Consider the following 15716-nt stretch of genomic DNA (forward strand, 5'->3'; position numbering starts at 1 on the left):
CCAGGGCACTCTCCTAGTGACACTAGCCTGTCCCTGTACAGGTGGGACCAGTGACAGAAGCATTTGTCGTTCTGAGACAGTTGTTCCAGAAAGCACAGGTTATGACAGGAAGCGAGTTTGAGTGCAGGGTCCAGGACAGATCCTACGATGTTCTAATGAGAGGTCTTCTAGCAGGGGGTGCAAAGTAGGGAGGCTGCTCAGATGGCTTAGCAGGTCAAGGTGCTTGCCATCAACCTGAATTCAATCCCCAGGGCCCACATGGTGCAAGGCTAGAACCAAAGTTGTCCTCTGGCCTCTGAAGAGTGCACACCCACCCGTACATATACAAACAAAAATGGGAGAGGCTGGAAATAGTCTCTGGTTCAGAGCACTGGTGGCTCTTGCAGAAGGCCCAAGTTCAGTTTCCAGCACCACGTGGTGGCTCACAACCATTATCTCCGCCTGATTGAACGTTCTCGTCTGGCTTCTGTAGGCACCAGAAACACGTGTGGTGCAGACATACATGTAGGTAAAACAACCATACACATAAAAGCAATGTAAAGAAAAAAAGGAATCGTTGGTTCACCATTCCCTAAGGAACTTGGAAGGCTCTGACCCCTCCCCACACGCCACTCCTACTAAACCATCACTTCCCAGCTTCTAGACATTCCCCAAGCCCTCACACAATCAGTCCCTCAGCTACTGCCCAACCTACAAGGCTAAACTAGCTGAAAGTTCTCGGAGGCTTTCCCAGGTCACTGCCTCCCGGTGCAGTCAGCTCAGTGAGCCCTGTCTGGAGATGCCACAAGTGTTTAGGCGTGCCTTCCAAACCTGAGTTTTCCTACTGAGTCGGGTGGGAATGGGCTACGAACCAGTCCAGCTACAAACCGTACACCCATCACTCCCACCACCCCACAAGTTATCCTCGCTTCCAAAAGAGGGAAGTCCTAGTTCAAATTAAACTGCTGGGGCCAAGTATACATTTCAGATAGGAGTGAGAGTGAGTGAGGCCACTCTGGGCCCGGAGAGGTGACAGTCTGGTGTGGTTAAGGGTTCAAATTGTGCTTACAGGGGACCCAAGTTTGGGACCCAGCAGTCGTATCAAAAGCATCTCACAACTGCTTATAACTCCAGCTCCAGGGGATCTGACACCCATGTCCTGTGCTGTGGACATATCCACACACACAAACACACACACACACACACACAGTGAATACAGGTCAAGCATGGTGGCGCACGGCTTTAGTCTCAGCCCTCAGGTGGCGAGGCAAGCAGGTCTCAGGGTCTGAGTCCAGTTCTAAGGCAGCCAGGGATAGAGTGGGATCCTGTTTCAAAAAAAAAAGTTTTAAAATAAAGACAAGGAGATACTTGAAAAGAACAAAATGATTAATCTCGGCATTGATTCCAAAGAACAAAGTGAAATGTGACAGCGAACCTCTGAGAGTTCATGCACTTAATTGCACTTAAAGAAATCAAACAATGGGACCTTTGTCTGGGATTGTAATCTGTCATATGTGACAAGACACTGGTGCTTACGGTGGGGTTGATTTCTGCATCACCCCCTCATGGTTAAGAAGTGCGAACTCCATGCTCCACCCTGCCACCCCCTTACAGACCCATGTTCCTCCCTGCCTCACATTCCCCTGCCTCGGTGATCAACTGTACTGTGGGTTACTGTGCATCTGCTATCTGAGGACAAGGCCTCTGAGAAAGGGACTGGCTGCTAAGAACCATGTCCCTAGGCCTCTGATGGTGACAATTTGTGCCCTGTCCCTGCCTTTGCTCATAGAGACAGGAGAGCTTGTCCCTGCCCACAGGGCCTCAGGCAGAGTCTAATGCCCACTGTTCGGTGCTCTGTGAGGAGGAACTGAGAGCTCAGGTCCCTGGAGTTACTCTACAGAGTGGGAACATGAAGGCTCAAGATGTCACCAGACCCACACAGAACCACTAGAGGAGCTGCATCTGCTCTGGGCTGCCTTATCTGGCTGGACACCTCAAAGCAGAACAGCCTCCCCAGTTCTTCCTTTCCAATGGGCTGGACACAGGTGGCCACTGTGACAGGGTGGCACCCAACTGGATGGCAGCAGTGGGGTGGCTGAGAAGCTGGAGTGGCGCTTGATTCTAAGCCTTGATTTTCTTGTTCTGACTTTCCACGGCTTCTTCCATGACCGTGTCGTCTTCTTCCACAGTGACCAGCACCTTTTTGCCCACTAGGCTGAAGATGTCTTCAGGAGGATAGCCTTTGGGCTCCCCCACCTTCACAGTGAGCATGTCCAGGGTCAGGACGGTGCCTGCTGGGATTTTCACTTTGGCTACCACGGACTTGCCAAGCTGTAGACAAAGCAAGCTCAGTGTCAGGTCCTAGACGTAACTCCTACACACTTGCCGTCCCTGTAATGGGACCTCACCGCATGTCCCATTTACTCTCACCACCGTACCCACAGCAGCACCTCACAGAAGAAAAAAAAGACACAGCCAGAGGACATTACAGTGGAAAGGCTCAGGCCCTGCAGGCGCACAGATCCAGCTTACACACAAGAGCCTGGGTTCTAATTCTGCTTGGACGTTAGCACCAGGAAGAAGCCTTGCTATGTCTCACTCTCTGCTTTAAGCACCACATCCACATATAACTCCTGCAGCTTCGCACCGGTTTCCCTCCCAACTCTCTCCAGTTCATTTGCAAGGCTGTGACTATTCCTTTACTGCTAACTTCGCGTGTTATTTAAGGGGGCAGCAGGCGGTCTCCCCTGGAATAAAAGACGACAGTGTTCTTCATGTACACCCAGTGTCTGGACTCTGCCCAACCCATACAACTGCAGGTGAGGAGTCTTGCACCCGGCAGTCCTCGGCTCCAGGCTCTAAACGCAGAAAGGACCGGGCCACAGCTTCCAAGAAGCCAGGAGGCATGCCTCAGCTTCACACCCCCCCCGGCCCCCCCCCATCAGCAGCCCTACCCATGCTGGCCCACCCCATGCATCCTTGTACTTCCCCTGCCTCAGTATGCCTGCTCCAAGTGACCCAGGCTTGACCATCTCAGAACTTCACATCCCCTGGGGTCCAGAGTCCTAGGGCCACAGGCTTCAGAGCCTTAGTGGGAAAGCTAATGTGACCAGAAGTGGCTGAGAAAGCCTGAATTTCTCTTCTGGAACACATTTCCCTGCAGCTCACATATGATGATGCTCAGGATGGGTAGGACACTCCTTCAGCAGCTCCACCAGACTCAGACAGGTCACCCGGAGCCCCACTCCTCAGCATAAGGCCAGGCAGTCAGGCAGCACCCACCTTCTCATTGCAGGCCATCTCGCAGGGCAGCAGCTGCTTGGTCGGGGAGCCTAGTGCCCGCTCCACCAGGCGCACAGACCGCACGAGCTCTGCCAGCTCTCCAGGCTCCAGTGAGGCCAGGTGGTCACTCCCCTTCCAAGTCTTGTCCAAGGTGATGTGACGTTCCAACACCTTGGCCCCCAGAGCCACTGCGGCCACAGAGATGGCGATACCCGTTTCATGGCCAGAATACCCTATGGGGATGTCAGGGAAGAGCTTCTGGTATTCCTGTAAAAGAGAAGAGGGAAGTGTCTACCCTTCGGGCTTCACACACGTTCTCCTCGTCAGGGAGATCTGAACAGCACCCCGTTTCAGCCAGTCAAGAGCAGAGCAGCCACAGGCGAGAGGCAGTAAGGCACTCTGACCAATCCTTTGTGAGAAGAATAAAAGTACTCATTGAGGGCTGCTGGGAATTCAGGAAGGGCACTGTACTGGCTAGTCCTGTGTCAGCTTGACATAAGGGCTGGAGTAACCAGGACAGGGAGAAGCCTCAACTGAGAAAATGACCTGACTGTAGGACATTTCCTTCAGCTCCTGCCTCCAGGTTCCCACCCCGTGAGTTCCCGCCCTCACTGCTTTTGCTGCTGGACACTTATGTGGAACTGTGAGAGAGAGACACTTAGCCTCCCCAAGTTACTTTGGTGTCTAGTCATAGCAAAAGGAACCCTAAGACACCCACCGTACTGTAAAAGTCGCTGTTGTCATTGAGAATGCCTTCTGTGGGTCACCAAGATGGCTTAGAGAATAAAGGCAGGCATCTGCTACCAAGCCTGACGACATGCTTGATCCCAGGAAGCCACAGGCCTGGCCTCCCTATACATGCCATGGTACATGAACACACATACACAGATCCAAAACACGTTAACAAACCAACACCTTCTGTGACTGTTCAACCCCGTGAAGACCGAGAACAACATCATAACTGACATGGGGGCCTGAGCTCCCCAGAGAACACCTGCCCCGTTTAATGAGCCTGAATGGCCGAAGCCAAGTGCACCGCACAGAGAAATATTAGTTATGTACACAGCCCAGGCCCAGGACATCCTGCTGGGAAGAATGCTGAACACGTTACCCACAATTCCCTGATGCACCGAGCCCTCCTCAGTTGAGGGGGCACTGCCAGTGATGCCACCAGGCAGAAAGGTGCAGGTGGGGTTAGTAGCAGGTTAGGGACGTTAGGTGACAAAGGCCTGGAGATCTGGCCTACAGGTTGCAAGGCAGGGAATTGTGGGTACTGTGACTGCGTGGGCCAGCAATGCCGCTCTCTCCTTGTTGCAGTGTCCAGAGAGGAGAGATGGCACTTCTGAAGGTGGGGACTCGGGGACCACCCGGAGTCAGACACTAAACGTTAATTACGTTAACCTCTCTGGAGGCCTTTAATCCCAGCACTTAGGCAGAGACAGGGGCAGAAGCCTGGTCTACATAGTGAGTTACAGGCCAGCCAGGGCTACAGAGTAAGGCCTTGACTCAAGAATTAAAAAAAAAAGAAAGAAAAGAAATAAATTATAAGGTATACATGCATATATACAGACACACACAGACACACACACACAAAATGGAAGAAACTAAGGTTGGTGTTATACATTTTAATTTACACTCCCCTTCTTTGGAATGTATATTTCCTTGGCTACGTAGGTCTAATTAGATTCTGTCACACTTAAGACAGGATCTGTAAATTATAAAGTGTTCCGGGCTAGAGAGATGCTCAGCTAAGAGCACTGACTGCTCTTCCAGAGGTCCTGGGTTCAAATCCCAGCAACCACATGGTGGCTCACAACCATCTGTAATGGGATCTGATGCCCTCTTCTGGTGTGTCTGAAGACAGCGACAGTGTGCTTATATATAAGAAATAAATAAATAAGCTTAACAAGAGTTCCACAGTTGGTGAGAACTTTGTTATACGAGAGGCTAGGGCCTCCACGCTCACCGAGATGACACGCAGGTTGGCATCCTCCGGCTGCAGTGGATAGGCGCTGGTGCACTGGAGGAAGCAGAAGTTGGGGTTCAGGGGCTTCACGATCTGGTAGACCTGCTTCATGGTGTCCATTGACTGCATCCCGCTGGAGATTACCATGGGGCGACCTGGAGAAGCCAGTACCTTCTTCACAGCGGCTCAGACGCTCCCCCACCCACATCTAATACTCCGCAGAGACTGAGAAGAAAACGCACTGCCCTCAGCAGCGCTTCAGCAAAGGGAAGCACGCCAAGGGGTCTCAGTCCCGAGGGGAAGAGAGGCGCCTCTGCAGGTCCAGAGGCTGCACAGCACAGATAGGCCTCATCTCATCTCTTTCTACAAATCCAAAGTCTCAAATACTCTCCTGGTCCCAGGCATTCTGGACATGAGATACACAACCTGCAATATGGTGTCTCCCCAGTGCAAGAGCACAGCTGAGAGAGGCTTGCATAGGGCCCTGTCCTGACGGCTTCTGATGCCTTGCCTATGAGACAAGTACAGAACATCCTGGTAATACAACCTGCGTCCATCCTGGGTTTGAAATGAGGGAAGGGAGGTCATTCACATGGGGCGTCTATTTAGTGTCATGTAGAGACATTAGGAAGAGATTCCTCCACCGGCCAGGGGCGTGGCCCCGTGGCTGGATACTCATACAGGTGCCAGGACACTGGGCTCAGTCCCTAGCACTGTCCCAAAAGAGAAGGGTAGAAACAGGTTTCTAAGACGAGTCTCCAAAGCTGGGGTGATGGTGCACATCTTTAACCTCAGTACTGGGGAGGCAGAGACAGGCAGAGCTCTAGGAGTCTGAGGTCAGCCCGGGCTACACAGAGAGACCCTGTCTCAAAACACAAAACCAAAAACAAACAGAGTTGAGCATTCATGAGTACTATCATACTGAGCAGCCACGAGGGGACAGAAACACAAAGCTTGGGGTCTAGTTTTAGGGAAAGATGCTTACCTTTCTTGGCTGTCTTTTCCAGATAGGGAAAATTGTTAGTGTCCCCCGATCCAACTTTGAAAAAGGGAACATTCAGTTCATGTAGAAACTCAACTGCCATCTACAAAAAAAAAAACCAGAGGGAATACATTTCACCACTGTCCTTGGGGTACAGGACTAGTTGACAGAGGAACCCAGTGTAGACCAGAGAACATGCCATCACATGTCTGCACACCCATCTGTCACACCCAGGGCTTGTTCCCCACCATCAATTGCCACAAGAATCTGTAAAAGAAACACCACCTCTGGCCAGACTGTTCCTTCCCCAAGGACTTATGAACAAAAGCAAAAAGGGTTGAGACCTGTGCGTGACCCCGAAGCCAGGCGGAGAAAGTGATTGGCCCTCAAAGGTCAACAACCAGAAAGAAGGCATTGAATCCGACCAGAGGGGCAAGTGGAGAACCTGTGTCCTGGTTTGACCTGCTGATCAGCAGCCGGCCACATTCGGACTCAGTGAACCCTGTAATGTGCGATGCAGTCAGAAGACTCCAGAAGCTGGAGGTGTCAGCAAAGGGTTCCAGGATAATCTCAGGACTGGAGGAAATGGGTAAGCACTTCCCTCGCCTGTGAGGCCCTGGGTTCGAGCCCTAGCACCACACACACACACACACACACACACACACACACACACACACACACACAAGCAGAATCTCGGATTCTGCTAAACTGCAGGAACTAAGGGTAGATAGGAGTTCGAGATCAGCCTGGTCTTACACAGCAAGTTCCGGCTCAGCCAAGATGGCATAAGAACGTGTCTCGAAAAAGAAAGCAAGGGCAGGAGATAGCTCAGGGGTTAGAACACTGGCTGCTCATCCAGAGGACCCAGGTTTGGTTCCCAGCGCCCACGTGGAGGCTCAAAACCATCTGTAACGCCAGTTCTAGGAGACCTGATTCCTTCCCTCTTCTGGCCTCCAACGCATAGAAACGGCACACAGACATATTTGTAAGCAAAGCATCCACACCCATAAATAAAAATAAATCATATTAAGAAAAAAAGAACAACAACCTGAAAAACAGAAAAAGAATCTTTAAACTAATCCATTGCAAAGACCTCCATCTACCCTCCTGGCAGCTTTGGAACCTCTAGCAAAGAGCAGACAAAAACACCTGGTACAGAAAAAAAAATATTTAAAAGGTTTACCTACAAGGACCGTGAAATATAAAGTGGAATTCTATCATCTGCATACTGTTTTTCTTTTTTACTGACAGAAGGAGCGAGCCTCATTTTATAATCCACCTGGGGAACCATCGCCACCTAGTGGCCATTTTGAGAACTGCCACGTTGGTTCATCACCTTGCCATCTGTAACCCTTCAGGTCAGGTCTTGCTGGTTTCCTCTGACAGCCCTACAACTGTGAGACCCCCTTCCCTGGCACAAGCCAGACAGCCCTATCCCTTCCTCTTGTCGGTTTGCCTCAAAGGAATCCAATCAATAAACAGATTGGGCTTAGTGAATGAAACAGGCCACCCCCTGCAGATTAGTGCTAAGGGAACTTTGACCAGTTTGTTACTCCTTAGAGGGTTCCAGGATATAAACCTGTGTGATCTTAAAGCCAAGTCTATCAACCTGACTTGACTTAGGATTGCTTTTCTTTGCTTTCTGAGACAGGCTGGCCGGAAACTTGCTGTGTGTCTACACTGGCGTCTAACTCTTGATTCTCCTGCCTCAGTCTCCAAGTGAGACATGCACCCACCATGCCTGGCTGACTGACTCAGAACTGTTTAACCTTTATTAAGAGCAGGCAGTGGGCATGGCTGTGGTCCAGCACTCCAAAGACAGAGAGAGGCAGGTGGATCTCTGGAGTGTGGCTAACAGAGACTCTGCCTCAAAAATAAACACAGAATAAAGTAAGAACCGGCTGTATGTGCTCTTTCTTGTGTGTATACTAAGAGGCATTGTGCTCCAAGGAGTTACAGAAAGAAGAAGGCTAGGGCTTCTCTTTCTTCAAAGAACACTACCATACGTAGCCTAGGCTAGCCTCAAATTGCCTCCCTCATAGCCCTGCTTTGCATGCTGGGACTGCAGACATGGTCAGCCACACTGGGGAACTGAGGCTTTTCTAAAACCCCTTCAGCTGGGGATCATTCCAGAGAAGAAAAAGAAGCCCATGGTGATAAACTGGGGTGCAGGGGTGAGTGACCACAAAAATTACTTAAAAAAAAAAAAAAGGTATGTCTGGCTGTGAATAAAGCAAGAAGAGAAGGAAGGGGAAAACGAAAACAACTCTTGGGAGACCTGACTTCAGTACTGTGTAAAGACTGGAGTTCTGTAGCTCAGAAGCCAATGACTTATCTCAGGCTAGTTTTAACCTTCTGGAAAAGCCATGCCTTGCCCTCTCTGTATCTGAACTAAAACCTCTTGGTAATACCTAAAAACCTCTTAGACACTGCTAACTTAGCGGAGCACACTAGCTTCTACCAATCCAGGAGCTAAATGCCATCAGAGAGCATCCTGGGCCGTAGGACAGCTCCCCGCCTCACTTTTCCTACCTCTCTGGTATACTCTCCGATGTATTTGAAAGGTACCTTGACCTATGATGCCGTTCTGTAACACTATAAAAACCTTGTCAAACTGCTTCTATACTGGAACATGGAATCTGGGGTAACCTAAATCTGTGCTCCCAGGCTCTTGTCACTCAGAATGGCTCCAGAATAAACTCTCCTTTTAAGATGAGAGCTGTGGTTTTTATATCGACAGAGCACAGCACCAAAAAAGACAGGCCAGCCCTGTCAGAGGCACCAGGCAGCAGGCGGTCAGGGGAGGGAGGAAAGAGGCAGGGGCAGGAGCAGAGTCACCGAGCAGGTCCCCAGCAGGGCCACCAGGCTCTGGGCTTCTCTGCTAGAAGCCTCAGTACTGGGGGGTAGATGGGAAGGTATGTCTGGCTATGAACAAAACAAGAAGAGGAGGAAGAGGAAGAAAACAACTCTCGGAAGACCAGTCTGCAGTACTGCAGCTTTCTTTGGTTAAAGTCCACACCTCTCTGCACACCTTCCCGACACGTGTCCTAGGAACTTTTTCCGTTTCGGGCTCCGTAAGATCCTGCTACACCCTAACCTCTCCTGAGCACACAGAGCCGCCAGGAACAGCTGGAGCAACCGAGAAAGACAGAACTCGTTAAATGAAGTGTGGGAAAGGAAGCCAAGGAGGTGAGCATGGGACCCGCCTGCTTCAGAGACAGGTGGCGGACGGGAGGACAGGCGGAACCCAACCAAGCCAGCTCTAAGGAGGTCTGGCACAGCAAGATCAGTGCGCTCTTTTGTAAAGGTCTCCGACCCATTTCTGCCTTGCTGTCCCAGGCTAGCTGGGAGGCTTGTCTCAAACAAATGAGCCCCCGTCCCGAGCAGGGAGATCAAGCCAGTTTTCGGTAAGGAAAAGCTGTATTACCTCCGGCTTGTAGGCTGTGCTGCTGCCCAGGCTGTCTATGGCTGGGTCTACTCCAGACTCCACGTCCCGACTGCTGGGACTATTGGTCTTTCCAGCTTTTTTGTTTGCTTTTTACCCCATCCCATGATGGAAGGAGAAAAGCAACTCCTCCAAGTTCTACAGATGAAACTCAGTTTGTCAGGACAGGACAGGACGGCTCACTACGTCATCGCATCATAAGGCTTTGACGTGAGCAAAGTGTGGTCTAGCTGATGCCTGAGCTCTCTGCCTCCCTCATCCTTCTGTCCGTCCATCCATCTATCCATTCTTCTGTCTATCTGTCTGTTTTTTGAGACAGGGCTTCTCTGTGTAGTCCTGACCGCTCCAAAACTCACTCTGTAGACCAGGCTAGCCGCAACTCCGCTGGCCTCTGCCTCCCGAGTGCTGGGTTAAAGGCGTGCGCTGCCAGCACCTGGCTTGTTCATTTACTTTTAATTCTGCACATGTGTTTATTCAAAGCAGAGGGGCATGAGGCCCACGGTGCACGTGTAGATTCGTGGAAATCCAAGGACAACTTGCAGGACTTGGTTTTCTCCTTTCACCGTGAGGGGCCTGGAAACTGAACCCTTGATCATCAGGCTTGGCAGCAACTGACATTACTGACCAGCATCTCAGAGGCGCCATTTATTTATTACTGGGATGGATCTCACTTTGTAGCTCTGACTGGTCTGAAACTCACTAGGCTGGTTTTGAACTCACGGCAAATCCTCCTGCCCAAACTTACCAATGCTGGATGACAGGCACAAGCTACCATTTGAGGCTTCCTGTCTTTTTACAAGGACCACTGCTTACAAGTACAAATATCTGGAAGTCTGGAAGACTAACACAAAGGCAGAGGTGTGTTTTAGGTACCAGGTGAGGTAGGGCTCACCTTTAGTCCCAGTACTCCTAGGTAAGACACTGAGACAGAGATGGTGTGTGTATACATGTGTATTCCTGTGTATTCACACATGCACGAGTGAATGCTTCAAAACTCTAAGGAAATGAGGGACTAATCCAAAGGCAGCAAAAGCACGTCCACACAGCTTAGCCTAGGAGCCACTTCTAGAAACAACTCTGAGGAAGCACCCGAGGACACAGGGCAAGGACACTCATCTTGGTGTCTTGTTTTAAGTCAATCTCGTGTATTTCAGGCTGACCTCAAACTCACTGCGTAGCTGAGGCTGGTCTGAACTCATTCGCCTTCTCCACCTCCCAAATGCCAGTTACAAGTGGGGCCCATCATCCCTGGCTTGGCTTCATGGCATAAGAAACTGCAAGTAGAGCTGGAGAGATGGCTCAGTGGTTAGAACACTGATGCTCTTCCGGGCGTCCTGAGTTCAATGCCCAGCAACCCACCACATGGTGGCTCACAGTCATCCGTAATGGGATCCGATGCCCTGTTCCGGTGTGTCTGAATAGCTACCGTGTAAAATAAATAAATATTAAAAAGAAAAGAAACTAAAAGTAAAGCAGGTGGGCCTGCTATGTGTCTACAACGGCTGTACTCAGTATTCTGTCGGAGAATCATGAGGCCAGCTTAGTCTACACCGTGAGTTCCAGACCAGCCAAGGCTGTGTGCTAAGACTCCGTGTCTAAAACAACAACACCCAACATTCTAGTCTATCCTCCAAAAGAGACACTGCTGTGCTATCAGAGCCTTCACACAGGCAGAGTAAAGCTGTGTTCTAACACTAACTGGGAAAAGAGCACACAAACCCAAACGTAACGAGCCAGGAGTAACCAGCCACAACATACACAGAAGACTCAGGGAGGAAATTAACAGAGAGAGTAACAGGAACTACAGGCCAGTCCCTCTTGTTCCTGCTTTCTAAACTTTCTGTACCAATCTCCTGCTTCTAAGACTCAAGTTTTTGACATTCAGAAAAGAGAGAGCACAGAATCAAAGTACAGAAGGAACCCGGGCACTGGTGGCACATCCCTTTAATGCCAGCACTCTGGGAGGCAGAAGCAGAGAGGCCTCTAAGATCGAGGCCAGCCTGGTCTACAGAGGGAGTTCCTGGACTTCCAGGGCTGCACACACAGAGGAAAGAAGTTATATTACAAAACAGACCTGAGGCCCAATACCAGCTGGACCCTTCTAGGATGTCAGCACAGCAAGCCTCTGAGCCACTGGCTTACAGAAGTGAGCCAGTCAGAGCTAGCTAGCAAGGGGTATGTTCCCAAACTAGACGGCTTTCCCACCGTGTGAAGGACCCTGGGGTCTAGTGTGGCTGCTCTGATCCAGACGTAACTTTTTAAACTATGGTACTCTCTTCTCAAAATCCCTTCTCTGGGCTTCCAGTCTGTTGGCTTTCCACTGAGCTGACACAGTACAGGAGAAGGAGAGCTGGAGTCATCAATACACAAAAATCTGCATCCCGTGGATTCCCAAGCAGCTGCTGCATAGCTGAGCGCTCACCTCGTCCATTCCAGAGGCAGTGAAGAAGATGCCGATCTCCTGCGCATAGCTCTGCAGCTCCTTGTACTGGGCGTGGCTGAATTCTAGATGCCGTTTGTGCTCCCCGTAAGTCTTCCCCCATGAATGCTGCGAAGTATATGGTCTCTCCAAGGCCTTGCGGTTAAACTTGAACTCCAGCTCACTCTTCTGAAACTTAGCGCAGTCAGCCCCGCACTCCTGTAACACCGGGTAAGACATTTTCAGTGACCTGGAGCACAGAGCGATATGACATTATTATGTTTAGAGAAAATGGGCTGTGGCCACAGAGATGCTCAGTGCGTGAAGTGAGGTCACAAGGGCTTAAGCTCAATCCCCACCACCCATGTAAAAGAGCCAGTAGCATGTGCCTATACCCATCCCTGGGGCTCGCCCGACAGCCAGTCTAACCAAATTCATGAGCAATGTATTTAGGGAGAAACCTTGTCTCCTCCCCCACCCCCCAGAAAAAAATCACAGAGGGCTTATAAAATGGCTCATAGGATAAAGCTGCTCACTACTAAGCCTGACGAACTGAGTTTGATCCCAGGCCCCACACAAAAGGAGAGACCCTGCCTAGAACCTCAGACCTCCAAACATACACACGCGCGTGTGCACACAGACACACACACACACACAAGGATTATTAGGGTTAGAGAGATGGCTCAGTGGTTAAGAGCCACTAACTGCTCTTCCAAAGGTTCTGAGTTCAATTCCCAGTAACCACATGGTGGCTCACAACCATTTGTAATGGGATCTGACGCCCTCTTCGGGTATGTCTGAAGATAGTTACAGTGTATATGTGTATGTTCAAAGAATCTTTTTATAAAACAAGTATACAGTAAGACACTGCCTCAGTAAACAGCCTTGGCTGGCCTGGAACTTGCTATATAGAACAGTGAGTGACCCTCAGCTCCCTCCCAGCATCGAACAGCTCACATGTGCCTATACCTCCAGCTCCAGGGAGCTCCGACACCTTTGTCCTCCCCAAGCCCCTGCTGGCACAGAAGCATAAACATAGTTTAAATAAATAAATCATAGGGAAAAACACTTTATACTTCCTTTTTATACTGTTGTGTGCCTTTAATCCCAGGCTCTTAGGAAGCAGAGGCAGGTGGATTGCTGTGAATTGGAGACCAGCTTGGTATACATAGTAAATTCCAAGCTATCCAGGACTGCTATAGTCTGATCTTGTCTTTTTTTTAAAAAAAGGTATTTTATTGGACTGGAGAGTGTCTCGGTAACCCACAAGTGTGTGTAGACACTCCAACTATAACAAAACAAACAGCAGACTCAGCAGTGAGCAAGTGAGCTTGTACACTACAGTCTCTAGGTAACAACTCTTACTCCTGCTACGAACGGCAGCAAAGTCAATGTGGGACCGCAAGACACTTTCCTGCTTTAAATTCTAAAGCACCATACAGAGTGAAATAAGAAACATCCGAGGCTAAAAAGCCACTTGCTCGGGACCAGTCAACTCGTAATATCCTGACTCTAGGCCAGGCTCCTGCTTACAACCCCAACCCCATCACTGTGTCCCCCAACCCCACTGCCCTCCGGTAATAAAACCTATGAGAAAAAAACTATAACTCTGTTTGCATGGTTTTATATTTCTAGGTTTTACAACCTCATCATACAAAGAGGTCACGCCTTGGAAAAACAGGCCGTTCCTTTAAATTAAAAGCAGGAATTTCCCTCTTTACACTCCGGAAGGCTGGAAACCTGTGTGTAAAGCGAAGATTAAAAATTATACATTTTCGAAACAAGGTCCCATTATGTAGCCCTGGTGAGCCTCGAACTCATGGAGACCTGACTGCCTCTACTACCAAGTGCTGGGACCAAATGCATCAATGAAGTGCTGACAGGCATTGCAGGAATTAACGTTATAGGAGGGAGGCCGTAAAAGCGCTGAGCTCAGCATCTCAGGAACGAGAATCTAAAACCTGCTAGTAGTTATTACTTCAAAGTCCTTTAGTGGTCACAAGGCCAGCTAGTTAGTTCTGAGGAAGGGTAAGAGAAAAATGAATTTGAGATAGTGTGACGTTAGGTGAACAGCGTTGATAAACAGTAGCAGAAGCTATGTCATTTTGTTTGTTTTGTTTTCTGAGAGTGGTGTGTGTGTGTGTGTGTGTGTGGTGTGAACAGAGATGAGAAGAATGTCAGATCCCCGAGACAGAACTGAAGTTAGATATGGCTGTGAGCAACCATGTGGGTCCTGGGAACCAAACTGAGGTCCTTTGGGAAAGAAGTCAGCGTTCTTAACCACTGAACCATCTTTCCAGCCCCAGGAAATGCCTATACTCACTCCCAACACTATGAGACTATGACAGGAAGACAGCTCCAAGTTTGAGAGCCTAGCCTGGTCTACAAAGTAAGTCCTAAACCAATCTACAATACGGAGTGAGACTCTGTCTCCAAACACAATAACAACAATCAATCCATTAACAAGATAGCAAACCAAAACTTCACAGGGCAGACATTGTGGACATTTACTAAGAGAAGTGAGCGCATAGTCATAAGTTAGTGGTCACCTAAGGAGCCCTGGACCAACTCCTGTGCTTGTCACTTATTTCCTTCTGGCTCATCACAACTCCATGAAGCCAGGTTTTCATCACAACTCCATGAAGCCAGGCGTCGAGATTCCCTAACCGGATCTGCACTTTTTACCGCTTAGTAATCCAAACACCGGCACTGAGAGGTGGGGAAAAAGCCACATCCACTTCCAAGGACTGTAGACAAATGTCACGGGAGGATCTCTGAGGTAACACATGACAAGCAGGAAGGGGCTGGGTCCCTAAGATTCTGGTTAGGTAGGAAGCCACCGGAGCGTGCCAGACCAGGGTAGAAGTTGATGTAACCAGAAAGGAGAAGAATGACGACGGGTCGAGCAAGAGCAGCTGGAAGACTGAGTAGGGGAGTCGGGGCAAGAGACACGCGAAGCACAGGACGAAAGGCAATCGCCGCCGCGCTCTCTCGAACCCCTCCGTGAACTCTCCCAGGCCCCTCCGTTAACCTGATCCCCATCCCCCCATCCCCGGGCTCCCTTCAAAGTCCTCCGCTCCCCCTCGGCGGAGCTTCCCGGGCCCCGCCCCTCACCTTGGCAGTGCGGATCATGCGCTTGGCCACTTCTAGGTCTCCTTGGTGGTTCTGGCCGATCTCCGCGATGATGAAGCACGGGTGCTGCCCGCCCACCCAGCGCCCGGGACACAGCTCCAGCTCCAGCGGCATGGTGCTCCCCGGCGCCCCTCCGCTCTCCGAAGCGTTTCCGCACCCGCCGCGCAGGCCCGCAGGTCTCGGCCCCGCCACGTCAGCCGGCGGCCGCGGCGCAGCCAATCCGCTCGCCCCGTCTCTCTCCACAGCCAATCGGAGCCCTCCTCTGCAGAGAGCGGGGATAGCAAGCCCCGCCCCCCCAGCGGCGCGGAGCCCTTGGCAGGGTTTCTGCCTGTGCCTCCAGATACAGTTAGGTCTATTCTCCAGCTGGATAAGCAGGGCGAGGAGAGTGCAGCTCGTGGCGCAGACAGGAAAGTAGGTGTTCTAGAGTTCGAACCCTATGGTTGCCGGGTCTGAGACGGAACGGAAAGACACGGAAATCTTGTGAGCATAAGACGGAGAGGACCCCCCCGCT

At 50.5% G+C, this 15716-nt stretch overlaps 1 protein-coding gene across 2 annotated transcripts; it reads right to left on the reverse strand.

Moving 5' to 3' along the window:
• Positions 1-1371: 1371 nt before the first annotated feature.
• Positions 1372-15335, reverse strand: NANS (N-acetylneuraminate synthase). Of its 2 annotated transcripts, none has more exons than XM_080940066.1 (6): positions 15188-15335; positions 12077-12292; positions 6213-6312; positions 5228-5382; positions 3262-3528; positions 1372-2310 (listed from the first exon to the last, which is right to left on the reverse strand). In XM_080940066.1, exons 1-6 carry the CDS (start codon positions 15317-15319, stop codon positions 2101-2103), a joined length of 1080 nt encoding a protein of 359 aa, XP_080796192.1. In that variant the 5' UTR covers positions 15320-15335; the 3' UTR covers positions 1372-2100. The 2 variants fall into 2 exon arrangements, with proteins under 2 accessions (XP_080796192.1, XP_080796193.1); XM_080940067.1 differs by having other exon boundaries at positions 1372-2353.
• Positions 15336-15716: the final 381 nt, after the last annotated feature.

Source organism: Micromys minutus, assembly GCF_963924665.1.
Source record: "Micromys minutus genome assembly, chromosome: 28".
In the NCBI taxonomy this organism is placed as follows: Eukaryota; Metazoa; Chordata; class Mammalia; order Rodentia; family Muridae; genus Micromys; species Micromys minutus.

What these genes read in the sequence shown, in the direction of transcription:
- NANS (XM_080940066.1), bottom strand. Translation starts at nt 15,319, where the DNA reads ATGCCGCTGGAGCTGGAGCTGTGTCCCGGGCGCTGGGTGGGCGGGCAG. An exon ending in CTGCCTCTGGAATGGACGAG is followed by an intron (nt 6,313 to 12,076) that starts GTGAGCGCTCAG and finishes TTTTTTTTGTAG; the next exon opens with ATGGCAGTTGAGTTTCTACA. An exon ending in CCAACCTGCGTGTCATCTCG is followed by an intron (nt 3,529 to 5,227) that starts GTGAGCGTGGAG and finishes TCTCTTTTACAG; the next exon opens with GAATACCAGAAGCTCTTCCC.